We start from the raw sequence: 18,818 nt of genomic DNA on the forward strand, positions 1-18,818 counted from the left end.
CATGAGGTCTTCAATGGGGGAGACTGTCGAAGAAGAGATCAGTTTAATTGATTTCTATAATGAGAGTACATAGTCCTAGTCCTCATTGTCAGTTCAAATTTTACATTCTCTCTGTGAATGCATGTACAGGATGTCTTGATTTTTTTAAATTCACTTTTTAACAGAGGGAAATGCTGAAGAAATAGGGACACGTTTAAAGGATAAAACGATGACCATAACCACCGTCTCTTGTTTTCGGTATTGTCTGAAGTCAATTTAAGACAAGTGGAAGTCCATTAGCAGTCTTTTCCTTAAAATATATGTTTGTACAGTTATCGATAGACATATGCTTTAGTGGGATAGATGAGACTATGACTAAATCGTGAGATCAAAGAGATAAAAGCCCTTGTCAGTGAAAGCTTGATAAGAAAGCCCCTTTCATTGATGTATCTTTTCTGCGTTTATTTCAAATTCAAAACTCTTTCTTTAGATATTTTATTCCAGGTTCATTCAGCACAATACAAATTAGACAGGTTTTTATGGATCTCTGTTGATTATTAATTACAGACATCAGATGTTATGTTGCATCAAAAATACCCATACTCAAATGTAATATATGTACATATCAAATATGCATATATGATAAATTGTCATATGAAGTAAAAAATAGCCTATATGAAACCTATTAGAAATGGGAACACTTTAATATATAAACATAGGTGTTTGTGTGTGTGTAATACATTTTTGGACATATATGTCAAGTACATGTATATTCATCCTAAAACCCATCAATACATGTTAATATTATATAAGTAAAAAGATAGACATTAAATATTTGCATTTCACCTTGATTTCTGTAGTTTTGTCTCTTCACAGAAGAATCTAAAGTCATTTCGATGTTTAAAGAATTTCAATGTTTAAATGTTTTTCAGTGTTCAAAGTTACACTGCAAATTGTCTTTAACCTTTTAGAAAACTTTTTTATTCAAAAATTAATGCTGTTAATAATGTGTACACATATGAACTTATTAAAGTCCACTAAACAAAGAACATTTCTACCAAACACTTTAAACTAAACACTGCCCAAATACTTAAAATTAAGAATTATTGTTTTGAAGTCAATATTTAATGATTATTGTGGCATACTTGCATTTAGCATTATAAATGTAAAACCACACATGGCTAGATGGTAACAGTTTACCAACTTTTTTTTTTTTTTTTAATCTGCATTTGTTTTGCTTCTTAGTGATTAAACCTTAATAAAACAAGAACCAGATGTCTTTGTTGGTATTGTTATTCTTTACTATAAGCAGGAATGTAGGAACAGAGGTATGTAGGAACAGATGACAAGTGATAATGAGAGAGGGCAAAGAAAGAGGGAGTAATTAAACTGGTGTCCAGAAACACAACCTGACTGGTTCACTGGCCTGAGGGACACCCAACACGTTTCTTCTTTCTTCTTCAGTTGTCCTGCCCCACATCCATTCACAAGCAACAGTACACCCAAAACCCAAGCTCAGTAAGCCAGAAAGATGATTTGAATGCACTAAAACTGAATACAAGTTTAAATGATTCAGCGCGTGCTTGGACAGAATAATTTGCCTTCTCCCTAATCTGCCCTACTTCACAGAGAGAATCAGATTTAACTCTGCTGCCGCCTACATCTGCGTCATGATGCCTACAGCGCTCAGTTTGCATTATAGTGCTATAATGTGCTGAAGAAGATCTTTGTAAACGCACCCCTCGGAAGGGCACTGCTGTTATACCGTTAATCGCAGGTTATTGGGTTAATGTTAACACCCATCAGAGTAGCTAAATGTCTGGGAACTTGTGGTCCTGAGTACGCGTGTGCTGTGTTAAGTTGCTGGGCAACATGAAATTTCGTTTCAGCTGCGCTCTGACGCAAAAGTGACGTTAATAAAGTAAGAATAATTTTGTTATGGTATGTTGGCAGGAGGCGGAGACGATCTCATCAACTTCGCTGACTTAACTCTGAGGGGAATATCTGATTAAACGAGATGACAGCCCAGCGCGAGACGACTGACTGACTGCTCGTGAGAAGAACAAGACAATCATTTGGGTTATTGACTTCATAAACGGGCTTATTAGCTTAATTTAAAGGATTCCTGATCATTTTCAGCATATGAAGAGAACTTTATAAAAATGGATTAAGTTCGGCGCTCCAAAAGGTAATTAACGGTACAAACAGAACGTTTTTCTTTCTAGCTATGAATATTTATTTATTTAACAATTTGGTTATACGAATATTAAGAAGGAAGCATGAACATTAGGCTACTTTTGAATGTTCTGAAACAGCTACCATTTTTAGAAGAAGATGTTCTCTGAACGATGTATAACGTTTTTGTGCTGACTTTTTGAGAACATTATTATTAAAGATAACTTGACGGAAGGCTTGAGAGAACCTTGCCAGAACGGTTCAGAGAACTGATAATCTGAAGTTGTTACTTCAAATAGCCTAGATTTTTCTACATGATTTAACCCATATAAAATCATTTAGTAAACAAGCCAATGATGCACATGAATCTGAACAAATAACTGATTTCAAAGGTCTTATCTCTTCTATCCACTGTGTTGCTAGACTACATTAATGTATTTTGGATGATTTAGCGATATTAGATCATATTTTTTACTTAGAACCAGTTAATTTAGATGTTAGCCTACCAGTTTTAGTTTTTCCCCAGTATACCCTTTGTGAATGACACACTTTTATTTTACATTTAAACATATTTTATTTCAGTATAGCCAATGCGTGCATTATACACTTATGGAATATTAACTGAAGTGTCAGTGATAATAAAGGCTTATCTGATCTTGTTGTTTTAGGCCTACTTTGTCACAATGGTGATTTTTTCAGAGGAAGAAGTGGTGAACCACTCCGGGAGACCACTGCAAGTAGGTTTCTACGAGATCATCAAGACATTAGGCAAAGGAAACTTTGCTGTAGTCAAACTAGCTAGACATAAAGTCACCAAAACAGAGGTATGTTGTGGTTTTTGTTATTCTTTATAAAGTCTTTTACTCTGCATTGTACATTTCCAATAATTAGAACAAATATGCCTAGGCTACATGTAGGAGTTACTGCTCTTTTATTTCATGTTAAATGGCCTTTTTATTTATTTCACTTCTTTTTATTACACATAAGCCTATTTATGTAATTTAATAAACAAATCTATTTTCTTGTTGTGCTTTAACAGGTTGCCATAAAAATCATTGATAAATCTCGACTGGATGAGTCTGACCTGAAGAAGATTAATCGAGAGTTTCAGATCATGAAGCTTTTGAAGCACCCACACATAATCAAGCTCTACCAGGTGTGTGTGGGCTTGTATTGTTCAGTCATTATGATTTATTGCTATCCGTGTATAATATATTCAGGCACACAAAATGTTGATAGACCTTGATCAATAACACCTTTATTGATCCATGTTCATTTAAAATTAGAGTTTAATGTCTTATATTTTCACTAATTCCCTTATTAAACTGATAGTTTATCTGTATTAGCTTTGATTTTTCACCTCACTTAACTAGTTTAAGCCAGCAGTATGCCAGTTTGAGCTTGAGCTTACTTTATCCTAATGCACCATGACTTTCCCATGGTTGCTGCTTCCTCCCTACACTGGTCTCTCAGGAGTATGTGGAAGAGGGAAAATAATGACCTCACAATGGAAAGGTCACAATACAACTGCTTTCTCAATAATTTAATAGGCTATTTGAGTTCCAAATTCATTTAGATGCATACATTTTGAGTTACCTACACTGAACAAAATTATAAACGCAACACTTTTGTTTTTGCCCCCATTTTTCATGAGATGAACTCAAAGATCTAAGACTTTTTCTATGTACACAGAAGGCCTATTTCTCTCAAACATTGTTCACAAATCTGTCTAAATCTGTGTTAGTGAGCACTTCTCCTTTGCCGAGATAATCCATCCACCTCACAGGTGTGGCATATCAAGATGCTGATTAGACAGCGTGATTATTGCATAGGTGTGCCTTAGGCTGGCCACCATAAAAGGCCACTCTAAAATGTGCAGTTTTATCACACAGCACAATGTCACAGATGTTGCAAGTTTTGAGGGAGCGTGCAATTGGCATGCTGACTACAGGAATGTCCATCAGAGCTGTTGCCCGTGAATTGAATGTTCATTTCTCTACCATAAGCCGTATCCAAAGGCGTTTCAGAGAATTTGGCAGTACATCCAAACGGCCTCACAACCGCAGACCATGTGTAACCACACCAGCCCAGGACCTCCACATCCAGCATCTTCACCTCCAAGATCACCCGGACAGCTGCTGCAACAATCGGTTTGCATAACCAAAGAATTTCTTCACAAACTGTCAGAAACCGTCTCAGTGAAGCTCATCTGCATGCTCGTCGTCCCCATCGGGGTCTCGACCTGACTGCAGTTCGTCGTCGTAACCGACTTGAGTGGGCAAATGCTCACATTCGATGGCGTCTGGCACTTTGGAGAGGTGTTCTCTTCACAGATGAATCCCGGTTTTCACTGTACAGGGCAGATGGCAGACAGCGTGTATGTCGTCATGTGGCTGAGCGGTTTGCTGATGTCAACGTTGTTGATACGGCGTATACGACAGTGTGTTCCAGTTCCTGCCAATATCCAGCAACTTCGCACAGCCATTGAAGAGGAGTGGACCAACATTCCACAGGCCACAATCAACAACCTGATCAACTCTATGTGAAGGAGATGTGTTGCATTGCGTGAGGCAAATGGTGGTCACACCAGATACTGACTGCACATTTTAGAGTGGCCTTTTATTGTGGGCAGCCTAAGGCACACCTGTGCAATAATCATGCTTTCTAATCAGCATCTTGATATGCCACACCTGTGAGGTGGATGGAGGATCTCGGCAAAGGAGAAGTGCTCACTAACACAGATTTAGACAGATTTGTGAACAATATTTGAGAGAAACAGGCCTTTTGTGTACATAGAAAAAGTCTTAGATCTTTGAGTTCAGCTCATGAAAAATGGGGGCAAAAACAAAAGTGTTGTGTTTATAATTTTGTTCAGTGTATGTCACTTTTTATGGCCATATTGACTGTTTAATGGAGACTACAGAAAAGAGCAGACATTAGAAAGGAGATGGGATCAGAAGCTGATGTAGGATTCCAAACTGTGTTTTCTTGAGAAACAGCTCCTTTGTGTCAAACATGTGCACGACTTATTCTGCCACGACTGCAAAAAGATGTAATTTTGATTCTTTACAAAATTTTGATTCTTTATGAAGAATGACTGCTTATTACCAGTCTGAAGAATTCATGTTTTTACTTTTTGGAAATTGTAGGTTATGGAGACCAAAGACATGCTGTATATTGTGACGGAGTATGCCAAGAATGGAGAGATGTTTGGTAAGCTTAAAGATAATCTTTTAACCTACAAATCTGTATTTTGGATACTTTTTCTGCCATTGCCACATGCTGGTATGTAATACTGCTATTATCTTTCTCTGTCAAAGATTATCTTACTTCAGTTGGTCATTTAAGTGAGGCAGAAGCTCGTTGTAAGTTCTGGCAAATCCTTGATGCTGTAGAATATTGTCACAAGCATCACATTGTACACAGAGACCTGAAAGCAGAAAATTTACTTCTAGACAGTAACATGAATATAAAACTGGCAGGTAAGAAATATCATGTACTTCTATTTTTATTGCATCACTTTTTTAATTAAACCATTATTTTACTAAAGTAAATCATTATAATTGTTATTCAAAAGTTGATTTTTTAAATATTTTGAATGATGAATGAATGATGCATTTATATATATAGTTGTTATATAAAAGTTAATTGTAGTAATAATTGATATTATTGTAATAATAATAAAATATAAAAAAATTTGTCAACATTGTTATTAGACAAATTAAACTAGGGTGTGAAAACTGCTATTAGAAACCTTATTTTTGCTAAAAGTGTCCATTGTTAATAATATCTCATGGCAAATATACGGTATCTCTCCATTTTTCTTCAGACTTTGGTTTTGGGAACTTCTATATTCCTGGTAAATCTTTGTCTACCTGGTGTGGGAGTCCTCCCTATGCCGCCCCAGAAGTCTTTGAGGGCAAGGAATATGAGGGACCATCCTTGGATATCTGGGTAGGATCTTCAGCTTGAGTATATTCTCTGACTTTTCACTAATAGTCTAATATAAATAAATTCAATTTCTTTTTTGGCATTAAGGAAGTGTCTGAAATATGAATGTCTCCCTGCTGCCTCTTAGAGTCTGGGAGTACTGCTGTATGTATTGGTTTGTGGCACACTACCTTTTGATGGCACTACTCTCCCCGCCTTAAGAAGAAGAGTCATTGATGGACGCTTCAGAGTGCCATTCTTCATGTCACAGGGTATGTTCCTCCTATATAGAGAGCGGCCCTGAAACTGTGAAACTGAAAAAAATGGTAACCTAATAATGGTAACATCTAAATTAATTGGTTTTATTTACGTAAAAATATTATTTAGTATCACTTAATCAAACTAAATACATTATACCAAGAAAGTTATTTTTATGAGTTAAATCAAGTAGAAATAGCTCTTTAAAGTGCAGGTTCAAAGGTATTTCTTCTTGATTTAACCTTAAAAATATGTTGGTATAAATTAATGCACTTAGGTTGATATTTAGTCCCACACACTTCACAATTTGATGGCTATTAACCGTGTATAAATTTTTATGGTTTTTTATTCATTTAAAATCTTGCCATTCTGGCATGTTTAGTTGGGGACACTTAATATTCAACAATATTATTGAACTGATTGTACAGACACTATTGAATGAAAACTGAACTGAGCTGGAGAATGGCATCACTGTTTTCTACAGGGCTGCTTTACAGCTGATTTGAACTCGTTTCATAGTTGATGATCTTTACACAGTCATTGAACTGAACTGAAGCTGACCTCATCTGAACAATGACACTTGTTTTTTTAAAGCTACTTTATAGCAGAATTGATCTCTCTGTGAATCATTTTTTTCCCCTGTTTTTCCCTGTAAAACTACTTTGAAACAATCTGTGTTGTATAAAGCACTATATAAATAAAGGTGACTTGATTTGACTTAAAGAGATAGTTCATCCAAAAATGAAAATTCTGTCATCATTTACTCACCTTCATGTTGTTCCAAACCTATATGAGTTGAAGACAAAAGTATTTTTTCCACACCATGGAAGTCAAAGAAGAAAGAAACTCATACAGGTTTGGAACAATATAAGTGTGAGTAAATGATGACAGACTTTTCATTTTTGGGTGAACTTTTCCTTTTCACATGATGTGGTGATCTTATCTTATTTAACCCTTGCCATTTACCTCGTTCCACAGACTGTGAAAGCCTCATACGGAGAATGTTGGCTGTTGACCCTGCCAAGAGATTCAGTGTGGCACAAATCAAGCAGCATCGCTGGATGCAGGCTGATCATTTGGCTATATGCCAGTCCCTTTCTTCCTCTTCCTGCCTTGAGGCTCAGGAAACTTACAATGAAGCAGTTCTGAGAATTATGCAGACAGTGGGCATTGACAGGAAGAGAACCATAGAGGTGAGGAGCCCAGAGATCAAGCTCTGTGTGGGAAAAAGTTCAGTCAATAATGAAATGTTTGTCATCAATTAATCACCCTAAAGTTGATCCAAACCTGTATGACTTTGTGTTCATCTGTGGAACAACTGAGAAGGCATTTTGATGAATGTTGATAATAACCGAACATGACCATTGACTTCCATTATATGAATAAAATAGTTCCATTATATTAATAACAAACACGTCCCAAAATATCACTTATGTTCCACAGAGGAAAGTCACACAGATTTAGAATGACATTATAGTGAATAAATGATGACAGAATTGACTAAATGTCTGAATGACAACCCAGACTGATTTACAAATGCTGATAATGATCTGAGAAATATCCCATTTTAGAATTACACCTCATTAAAACTTCTAATTCCGAAAAGTTTCTGGCTCAAAAGCTTGGAACTCTTTTCTGCAAATAGCACACTGCAAAAATGTGGTAACCTGATGTTAAATAATATTTTTTGACAAAACCTGTTCATTTAGGTGTTACCATTTTTCAATGTAGGGGAGGAGATGCTGTATTTTCATGCATTTTAAATTGACTATTGACTAAAAACATGCATCTTTATTCAGTCTCTTCAGAACAGTAGCTTCAACCACTTTTCTGCTATCTACTGCCTGCTGTTAGAAAGAGTGATGAAGCATCAATCACTGCAGCAAAGCAAACTGGGAAGTGAGTGGCTGAAAGAACCATGTCACTCTCCTCAGGAGACGGTGCTGCCCCTGGAGGAGGATCTCAGCACACTAGAATACACATGCTCCGCTTCTGCTGCCTGTCAGCTGGAGACTACAGCATTTAAAGAGTCACAGGTGGGGCATTTGGAAAAGGAGGAGAAAGAGGATCAAGCCCTGGACAGTCCTTCTGTGGAGTCCAGAAAATCACAGAGACACACTTCCCCAGATGCCTCTGCATCCCAGAAAGTTTCCTGCTTGCCAAGTAAGTTTGAAGGAATCTCTGAAGAAATTACATTCATTATGATTAGTCCATACACTCAAGTATTGCGGACACCCAAAGACCTCCATCATCACAATATACTGTATACTTGTTTAGATTTTAATTTAATGCACACTGCAAAACATGGTAACCTGCAATGGTTACCTTAAAGAGATATTTTTACCTGGTTTAACCCATAAAAATAGTTTTGGAGGTATAAATGAATGCATTTAGGTTCAGTGATTACTGATATTTTTTACTTCAATAAAACCAGTTCATTCAAATGTTACAATTTCTAGGTTACCATTTTTTTTTTATCTGTATTGCTGATTAAAATGATTAATTCCCTGCCACTTCCACTACCAAAGAGCTCATTCTATGTGATTTAACCCACAAAAAGTAGTTTTCATGGTATAAATTAATGTATTTAGGTTCAGCGAGATTATATAATATTTTTGACTTGAACAAAACCAGTTAATTTAGATGTTCCCATTTTTTCAATGCACATAGACATTGAAAAAATATCATATAAAATATATACCATTTCCTCTTTATCAAAATCTATGCAAAAGGTTTAAAGAGTTCATGCAGTGCACAGTGCTAACCACTTTACTTAGCAGTTATAGTCCTTATACTGTATATTTAAATAAATTGACTTATATCCAACCAGATTGCAATGGTTGTAGTCGCTCAATTGGACTGCTATCTGCCTTTAATAAACTGCAGGTTCCACACAATACAATCTCAAACGTCATTACTTGACTACTAATGCAGAGTAATGTGCTAGATATGAGGATGAGATGAGTCACTCAACTCTGAAGAGCTCTGTACACAAATAACTGCTTAACAGTGCCAGAAACTTTAAAGTTCAAATTAAAAGTTATAAAAACTCTTCTATCCCTTGTTTATAGCTGGCCGTGATAAAGAACACCACCTGCATAGTGGCCCCGAGGTAGTTTTAGTCTGAGACCCATGCTCTAGATTAGTCTTCACTGCAAATTTCATTAATTATAAAGTATTGTGATAAAGTATAACTTTTGTCATATATGAAGGCTAATTTAACTTTTCTATTTGGAATATTTCTATTGATTTTATTATTAATTATTGCATTAATTATTAAGTATTATAATTATTAATATTAATTATTGCATCCCATAAATTACATTGATATTAAAATGATGCCGATTATAGAAATTTACCATTACAACACTCACCAGGAATGGGTGCCGTCAGAAAGAGAATACAAACAGCTGATAAAACCATCACAATAATCCACAATGAACTTCAGTCCATCAATTAATGATTGAGAACCTGCGTATTTGTAAGAAACAAATCCATAATTAAGACTTTTTAACTTTAAACCGTTGCCACCTTCTAATATTGCTTTCTCCAGTGAAAAAGTCATCTCATCTGAATCAGGAGAAAAATACGCACAGATCAAAGACCATTTACAAGACAAAAGAGGCCAAAACAGTTCTAAACAAATATGGATTTTGATGTTAGAGGACAACAGGGGACGGACTTTCACTGGAAGAATTGTTCTCATGGATTATGGACTCGTATTTTAGCCGGAAGCAATGGTTTGAAGCTAAAAGCATCTTAATGATGGATTTGTTTCTTACAAACATGCAGCTTTTTACTTCACAGCAAGTTGACTGATGGACTTGACTGTGTGAATTACTTGTGGAGTATTATGATGTTTTTTTATCAGCTGTTTGGACTCTCATTCTGACAGCACCCATTCCACAAGAGCATCCATTGGTGCACAAGTGTTGTAATACTAAATTTCTCCAAATCTGTTTCCATGAAGAAACAAACTCATATACATGTACATCTTGGATGTGAGGGTGAGTAAATTTAATCAAATATAAATTTTTGGGTGAACTATTAATATTCTCTGTTTCTTGCTTCAGGTATTGTCATAGATCATGTTGATGGCTCCACCTCAGACTGCTGCCTCCGGTCCTCTCCTTATGTTTCTACTAGTTCTTTCACCACCGTCTCCAACCCATTAGAGATTAGCACTGACACCAGTCGCATGACTCAGGGATTACATCCATATTCACTAGGAAATCCTGGCACTCGTTCATCCACTTTTGAGCACCAGAGTTATCTTCCTCTGCCCAGCTTTCAGGAGGGAAGGAGATCCTCAGATACCTCACTTACACAAGGTCAGGGAAACAGCTCACAGCGCAAATTCTAGCACTGTAACAGTTCTAGTTGATTAAACAACTTTGCCTCTTTTTTCAGGTGTGAAGGCTTTTCCAACTCATTTGAGAAAGAATGTCCATATTAAGGGCCAGTTGAGTTGGAACGAACTTAAGGAGCCTGTGCATCGCACGTGCATCCTAGGTAACAATCCACAAAGCGCTAGTACATCGATGGTTTTGACAAACCCTCCATGCTTCCCAGTGGTGCACCACAATGGCGTCTTGAAGAGTTCTTTAAGAAATGAAAGGTAAAAATAATTCAGTGAATAAGAAGTTAAGAAGTGCACATAATTGTATTTTCTGTGTACTTGTAGTGTATTACAAATATTAGAAGTACATTTTTAAAAACTTATTGCATATAATGTAATATTAATTAAATAAAAGGCCATGCACTTTTTAATAATATGTAGCAAATTAGCCCAAAAGGGAACTATGTATTCATTATTTATGCTCAAAAAATTATTTGGATCAAGTAACTGGTTTGCGGGATACCTTCAGAATCAGTTCTAGCAAATGTTTATTAAGGCCCCGTTTACACTAGTGCGTTTTCATTTTAAAACGCATAACTTTTGCTACGGTTACGCCTATCGTTTACACTACTCTGGCGTTTTCGAGGTCAAAAACGGAAACTTTTGAAAACGCTGCAGACCCCGTTTTAGTTTGAAACTCCGGGGTTGCGTTTCAGTGTAAACGGACCAAAACCTAGACTTTTGAAAACGATGGCGTGGCTGCCCACATTCACTCTGCGTATCCTTGACGACCGTGCGCATTGTTGTACCCATAGATATGTAGAGGTAGATCTCTCATTCGACCGCTCCAAGCACACAGACACATCCGCCATCTAAATAATAGGGAATCTACCTATACATATCTATGATTGTACCTGCATGAATGGTCATGTGACATGCGTTTTAGGTTGTGTAGTGTAAACAGAGATCATTTCTGAAACGCAGCAGAAGCGACAGTGTAAACGGGGATCATTTTCATTCTAAAACGTCGTTTTTAAAACGCGCTAGTATAAACGGGGCCTAAGAATGTCTGTAATAGAATGTTACATATTTTCATATAGTTTTTTTTTTTTTGTAGGTTGGTTCCCTTCTCATGCCATCAAAAGCAGCAGCAGTTTCTCTCAGTGCAGCCTGCTCTTTCCCCTGATCATGTGAAGAGGTCTGCAGGTCTGGAATCACAGAGATTCTCTAGTCCAGGTCAGCATGAGAGGAATCCCATCAGTCACTCATCCTTCTCCCAGAATCCTCGGTTCCCACCACAGTCAGCTCTTCAGGACTCTCTATCTTCTCTCTCCTGTTCTTCCTCCATTGTGGCATCAGCTGCACAGCTTCTTGAATCTCAACTGCAGATCAGTCCACAATCTCAGTCTCTGCCTCAGGCCGGGCTTCACATTGACACTGTATTACCCTCAGTTAAGTGAAAATGATTTGATCCATTGTTAATAATACACAGATTAATATTTGTGTAGTGTGCACTTAGTAGTGCTTGAGAGTGAGTGACTGAAACTGACTGATAAATAAATTGTCTCTAGATCTGGTTTAGCTAGATGTGTGTTTGTATAGAAGTGAATAGTTTTATAGAGACATCATTCTGCTTAGTCTTTTTTGTCATGATTGTAGTTATTTAGGCCTAGATATTCTCCATCAAGTGGTGTATATAAATATATTATTATTATACATCAATTAAACAGTTTACTATGACTCATGTTTTTATATCATACTTTATTAGTAACATTATTTGTATCATTAATAAGTTGTTATTCCTACTAAGATTTCAGTTCCAGTTATAAATAAATATATTTTTTAAATTTAAAATAGTAGAATACTAATTCATACTTAGAACTATTGTGTTCTATATAAGGTAACTACATGGGTTAAGGTTAGGTTTAGGTTCATTGTTAATACCTAGTTATTACCCAGTTATTGTAATCACTATAATCTATGTGGCTTAATTATACCCTGCAAAAAGTTACTTTTAAGAGATATTTGTACATGATTTAACTAATAAATTAGTTTTGCTGGTATAAATAATGTATTTAGGCTGATGCAGCGATAGGTTACCTTTTTTTTCCTTCTGTGTATGATGTATGTTGTGACTTGTATTACATACCAAAAGTACAACAAACAAGGTTTTCTTAATGGTTAATGGTACAACTTTATTTATTTTTTAATTGCTTTTTAGTAGACCCCTGAGGAGTCAGTAATGAGTAGAACAGGGCTAAAACCTACAAGACAGAAAAGAGTCAAGGACAAGAGAAATCTAGAAAAGAGATCATGACACAGGCAAGTGAGAAGGCCAAGGTCTTACAGGTGATGGAATCTCCTTTGGATCAGAAATCTTCAAACAGATCAAGTTTTAAACAAGCTCTCCAACCTTTCTTGGAGCATTTAGTTCTCCAACTGATCCTATACAATAAAGGATTGTACTTTTAAATAATGATTACCTATATCACCAGGATGGTCAAAAATCAGAGCAATGACTGTTTGCGACTTATCATCTGACTAGAGAGGAACGCAGAGGCTTGATTAAGAAATAAGACCCCCAGCCAATCATCCTGATCCATTTCCTGTGTGTCATGTAAAATGAAAACAATCATAGTGGATTATGGAGATTATTAGCTAGTGTAGTCTAATGAAAGAAGGTATTAGGTCAGATATACACTGACACCCTTTGAAGTGGAAGTGGGAGGAAGGGCTTGTTTAATGATAAACAAATAGAGGATTTGCTTAAATCCACCTTTAGATGCCCTCTGAAATAAAAGCCCCCTGTGAGCCCCACTCACACCTCCATACCGCCACCTGGCTGTGGGGAGTGACCCGTCTAGGAGGAGGAGCCTGAGTTGGTCTTGTCCTCCCGGTTAACAGGGATGGTGCGATCTCCACGGCCAGACTCTATGCCACCAGTCTTGGGTCCACAAAGAGTAAGCAGGCCATCAGCAGTCAGTGTGCAGGTGATAGCAGACTGGTCCACGTTAGAGGGTAGGCGGTAGCGGCGGCGGAACTCACGGGAGATGTAGCCGTGATCATCCTGAGGAGCCAAACAACAAAAACAGAGCAAAATGTAAGAAAAAGGCTACACGCGTATTCATAAACCCATCATGTACAGACTAGCTCTTCACCTAGTCTGACCTGTGATGTGCCTGTTCACTTGTTGGAAAACTCTATTCAATGTGGCATGAAGAATATTTCCATGAAATATTAAAACAGGCCAAATTATTGTAATGAAGAATAAATGTGTAAAAATAGGAATTACTGTAAGAATAAGAACCAAAGTAAAAGCCCTACTTTAGCAAAGATCCACTTCCAAGTACTATTTTAAAGGCGTTATATATACATGTATATAAAATTGATGTTTAATTAATATAAATTATATTTATATAATTAATGTAAAAGTAATTTCTCCGAGATGTAGATGCCAATTTTCAAGTTGGTAACATTTAGGTAACAGTAAGGTCCCATTAGTTAATGTTAGTTAATGCATTAACTAACACATTTGTTACCGTATTAATAAAAATAGAAATGTTCATTGTTGGCTCATGTTAGCTCAAGTCCATTAAATAATATTAACAGATAAAACTTTTGATATAAATGACATATTACCTGAAAGTAACATTATCTAAGATTAATAAATGCATTAGAAGTTTATACTTAGTTCATGTTAACTCATGTTAGCTAATGGAATCTTATTGTAAAATGACTTAGCAAACTGTTTATTTCTGAAGAAAACCTTTTTCATTTATTAGTATTTTTTACTAAATCAGTCTGAGTCTGACAAATCTGAATCTGTATACTGACCTTTAGATTTAGGATGGATTTACTGCTAGGGGTCTTATTATTTTAAGAAGAAGAACCGGAATAGAAACCTCATTTTATTAAAGATCCACTTTCAAGTACTATTTTAAAGGCTTTTTAAATAAGTTGAAAATAGAATAAATGATTGTAGGAATGAAAAGAATAATAAAGTAATGAATAGATAAGTAATCCGTCAAGAGCCGTTCGCATGTTTTTGAGAAACTGTTTAGCTCTGAAGAATGCCTTTTCAGTTATGAAGAATTTTCCATGAATTTAGTCTGAATCTTACTGCAAATCTCTTTTCTCACAAATACGAATTCTACATTTGACTTTTAGTTTTAGATTAGATTGTTAGTTTGATTTTGATTACATTAGTGTAGATTTGAGCTCATATACTGCAGTGTACAAATCAGTACAGTTCATCAAGCACTGCCCAAACATAGTCATCAGTCTCTCGAGAATGCTGTTGACAGAACAACAGCTTTAGGGTCAAAGCCCTGGAAAGATCACCCACAAGCCCTTTACTAGAGTCAGGACTCCAAATGGGGCGGCAGGCTATGACCCAAAAGTGACGTCAATCTGACACAAACATTCTGAGAGGTCTGCTCACTTTTTCCTTATCTGTGCACAGGCTACTGAAACGCGAATAAATCCAGACTGAAATAGTGACTATGGGGATGGGAGGATGGGGATAAAAATAGAAAAGGAACTGAAGAGAAAACACAACTGGGAGAAAAGAGAGAGTGAAGTAAACATGAATAGCTGATGAACTATAAAATTGTCTTATAAAAACCAAAAAGATTTCTTTCACATATAAAAAAAAATACTACTTTCTCCCAGTAGGATTTAAATCGAATTCTTTTTTTATTTTTTTCAAAATAAGTGTATTTATTTGTTATGGTTGCTTAACAACTGGTACTGCATTAAAAATATATGAGTCATTTCTGAACGCCTGTCTGTGAAAGTTCAAGGTCTTATTCTCTGTTGTGATGATTTGTCAGGTTGTACAAAAGGAAATGACTGAATAAAAGCTTAATCATTTATTATATTTTCCCACAATCTGTAGAATTTATCATAGGCTACTGCATTTTCATACACTATATAATATTTCGAGACACACATGCACAGGCACTTACACTAGTATTACTGTTACATACAGTACACTGAACACTGTGATGCAAAACAAGCTAAATAAAATAAATAAGCTAAATAAAGCATTATTCACAAACAAGAGTCGGATTAATTAATGATTCACAGCTGTACTGTTCAAATACCGGCTTCCTTCCACTAACAGAAAAATCAGCACAGCAACTGATGAGAACATTTGGATGGTTAATTCGATTTCATTGTAAGTTCCTTATTGAACACATTGCCTGTCATGTCCGAATGAGCCGTGACCTCACCTGTCTTTCTCCATGCTTGCCCTGGATCTCCACATAGTCCTCTGTCACCTTCACACTGAGCTCATCGGGAGAGAAGTGTTTCACATCCAGGTACACTGTGAATTTGTCTCTGTCAGACCTCACCTGCACAAATGATCAAGTACAGTGGATTTACATCAATGTGGTGTTGTTTGCAGATAAGAATACATAAGGATTTCAGTTTTTTAAGAGAAAACTAATGCCATAAATTCAAGAAAAACAGTTCATTCAGCAAACTGCATTCAGCATCTAGGTGGAGACGAATCGTAAGTGATGTTTCACTTGTGGTTTCATTTGGAGTGACACTGTTGTGCATTGCAGCGGTGGATGCATTTATCTTCAGGTAATATGAAATAAAATCTTGTCATTATTTAGCATGCCGCAATATTAAATGAATAGTACGTCATTTAATTCCTTTCTGTTAACTTAACAGAAAAGGTACTGGTAATTTTCTCCATCGACACTATCAGTTTTTCTACTTTTATACAGTGCTGCATTCACCAGGTTTTTTTTTTTAGTGTGTCCTGTCACAGTTATGCATTATTTTCAGTTTGCTCTTCTTTTTTTTTTTTGTGCTCTTATTTGTAATTTAATTTCTGGAGTCTGTAAGGAATAACTCTAGAGATGAATTCTCTGGAAACCTTGCTGCTTTAAATCTTTCACCTCCACAATATAACTCATTTTGAGGTGATACTAATAATGCTGTTTGTCACAAAGACGACTTAATGCACTGATTTAGTATCGGTCCTCTGCAACAACAGTGGCATCTTAAGATTCTAAATCTCAATCTTATCAATTCACAGTGAAGCGATTCGTTACCTCAGAGGTGCCTGAGTTGGAGGAGTCCAGGAAGCTGCGGAAGAGTGAGTGTCGATAGTAAGGGCTGACAGTTGAGGCAGCGAAGGGAAAGAGGTCATAGTCGAACAGGCCTTCTCCAAACAACTGGTCGAAGAGGCGGGTGGGGTAGCCCAGGGTGCGTCTAAACCAGGGGTGTTGGATGGCAATATCCATAATGTCAGGCTTGGCAATTCGCAGCTTGGATGAGCTAAATGTAGACTGGCAATTTTCAACCTGATTGTGACTATTTGCACCTGATGTTGAGGAAATTTTTCAAGGAGAAGATGTGGACTGAAGGCAGGTATGAGGAGGCTGATAGAGGCTGGTACAGTAGACAAAGATCTCCAATGATGTGCGCCGTTCCCAGTGAAGGCAAGCTGCTGGTTATATACCTGCGCTGCAGAAAGAGAGGCTTACAAGTGGATCTCTCTGGAATGGCATTATCTCATGGTGGGAACAGTGTAATCAGCAGAATTGGTGGGGTGCACACTGACCTGAGAATGACAGTCTAGCCCTGAATGGCTCCCGGTAGTTCCCTGCTGGCCAGTTATCACCGGAAAATAAGTGACTGCCAAAACAAACCAGACCATGCAGATGACTGCAGAGCATTACTAATGGTGTGTTATGGCCTCTTGTTTGACCAGAAGTCTCTTAGTTCTGACTACTTACTAAGTACACTTACTGCCTTGTTATCATTAAATGTGCTACTGTATCCCTGAATGTAATGTGCATAAACAAATAAATAAACTTGAGTTGTTATCGTCCTTATATTTATATAAGTTATATAAATATTAATATAGTCATATTCCTGTTACTCTTCTGTAATTTTAGAATGCAATTCTAATTTTTTTTAAATAATGGATACTTTTGATCTCCATCCACATTCTGGAAGGTTGGAAATGTATTGTCTTCCCCTTGAAATACATTTTGAAATATGTTTTGGTTGAAGATTGATATGAAGGTTGAAATTAAATATATTTTGGATTTCAAAAATATATTTAATTGAGCTTCACACTTCACAATTAACATATATGAACATATATTCAACAGAATTGGTTCAAAGTTCTATTAACTGTGCAGTTAATTCTCATATTGTATTTTTAGAAAGTTACTTTATTTACTTTATATACTTTATTTTAGACAAAACATCCCATGCTTCCGTCGTGACAGTACATTTTCGGTAGTGACAGTAATTTCAGTTTTGATAGTGACCACATCACATTACAGAATTTTAACTTGCATACTAAAACACTACTAAAACATATTAAAATACTAAACATTTGCCTAGCTGTTCTAAAATTTATTTTATTTCACCCAAATAAAGGATTATATGTTCCCTTTTAGGGAGTAATACCCAAAAATAACAAGGATGTCGAAACTCCACCAAATGTTTCAGTAGTGACAATTTTAGATACTTTTGAACCAGCTAAAAGATCAGCACATGTTACTTAGCACAGTTCTGAACAGTGGTACACATACAAAAACTAACTGTTACGGACTAACTCCCAAAAAAACTGTTTAATTGCAGAAAAAAGGTGTTCAGTAGTGACGTTCCGTAAAGTTACACACAGATTTCCAAACTTTTGAAAACAATTTACCTCAAAATGATGGGACCTAACAACTCACACCTAGCTATGAGAGTGACACAGGAATATTTCCTGATCATAAATGTGGGGGTGTTGTTAAAATCAGTCTCCGCCAATGGACTCAATGGATTTCACTTTTCTTTTTTTTTTTTTATCAAAAAGATATTTAAAAAAAAAAACAATGGAATAAAATACAAAACTATTTTCATTATTATTTTCATAAGTTAAAATTTAGGGGTTAGGGTTTGGGACAGCCACCACCCAATTGAAAGTACCCAATAAATTATGATTTTATATATATATATTAACTTAAGCTTACTGATATTTTAAATATTATTGTGGGTTTCAGTAGATAATAGAAAGATTTTGGTAAACATCTAAGATTTTAATACTTCAATGCTTTTTAAATGTGTTTTTTGTTTGTGGGACAGCAGTTTGCATCAATTCTGTAGAATGGCCCAT

General features: G+C 36.1%; 2 protein-coding genes across 6 annotated transcripts; one reads left to right on the forward strand and one right to left on the reverse strand.

The window, feature by feature from the left end:
* The first annotated feature begins 1,618 nt into the window (after nucleotides 1–1,618).
* On the forward strand, nucleotides 1,619–12,404 carry LOC131542200 (serine/threonine-protein kinase SIK1-like). 5 transcript variants are annotated; one of them, XM_058779871.1, is made up of 13 exons: nucleotides 1,619–1,756; nucleotides 1,933–2,167; nucleotides 2,823–2,978; nucleotides 3,194–3,310; nucleotides 5,304–5,367; nucleotides 5,475–5,636; nucleotides 5,984–6,108; nucleotides 6,233–6,356; nucleotides 7,321–7,535; nucleotides 8,142–8,505; nucleotides 10,416–10,673; nucleotides 10,753–10,960; nucleotides 11,799–12,398. In XM_058779871.1, exons 3-13 carry the CDS (start codon nucleotides 2,838–2,840, stop codon nucleotides 12,139–12,141), a joined length of 2,121 nt encoding a protein of 706 aa, XP_058635854.1. In that variant the 5' UTR covers nucleotides 1,619–1,756; nucleotides 1,933–2,167; nucleotides 2,823–2,837; the 3' UTR covers nucleotides 12,142–12,398. The 5 variants fall into 5 exon arrangements, with proteins under 5 accessions (XP_058635854.1, XP_058635043.1, XP_058637413.1 ...); XM_058779060.1 differs by having other exon boundaries at nucleotides 1,699–1,818; XM_058781430.1 differs by lacking the exon at nucleotides 1,619–1,756 and having other exon boundaries at nucleotides 1,791–2,167; nucleotides 8,277–8,505; nucleotides 11,799–12,404.
* Nucleotides 12,405–13,376: 972 nt separating this feature from the next.
* cryaa (crystallin, alpha A) lies at nucleotides 13,377–16,944 on the reverse strand. Its single transcript, XM_058783335.1, has 3 exons — nucleotides 16,753–16,944; nucleotides 15,916–16,038; nucleotides 13,377–13,748 (listed from the first exon to the last, which is right to left on the reverse strand). Exons 1-3 carry the CDS (start codon nucleotides 16,942–16,944, stop codon nucleotides 13,542–13,544), a joined length of 522 nt encoding a protein of 173 aa, XP_058639318.1. The 3' UTR covers nucleotides 13,377–13,541.
* Nucleotides 16,945–18,818: the final 1,874 nt, after the last annotated feature.

The sequence above is a fragment of the Onychostoma macrolepis genome, chromosome 01, assembly GCF_012432095.1.
Source record: "Onychostoma macrolepis isolate SWU-2019 chromosome 01, ASM1243209v1, whole genome shotgun sequence".
Classification (NCBI taxonomy): domain Eukaryota; kingdom Metazoa; phylum Chordata; class Actinopteri; order Cypriniformes; family Cyprinidae; genus Onychostoma; species Onychostoma macrolepis.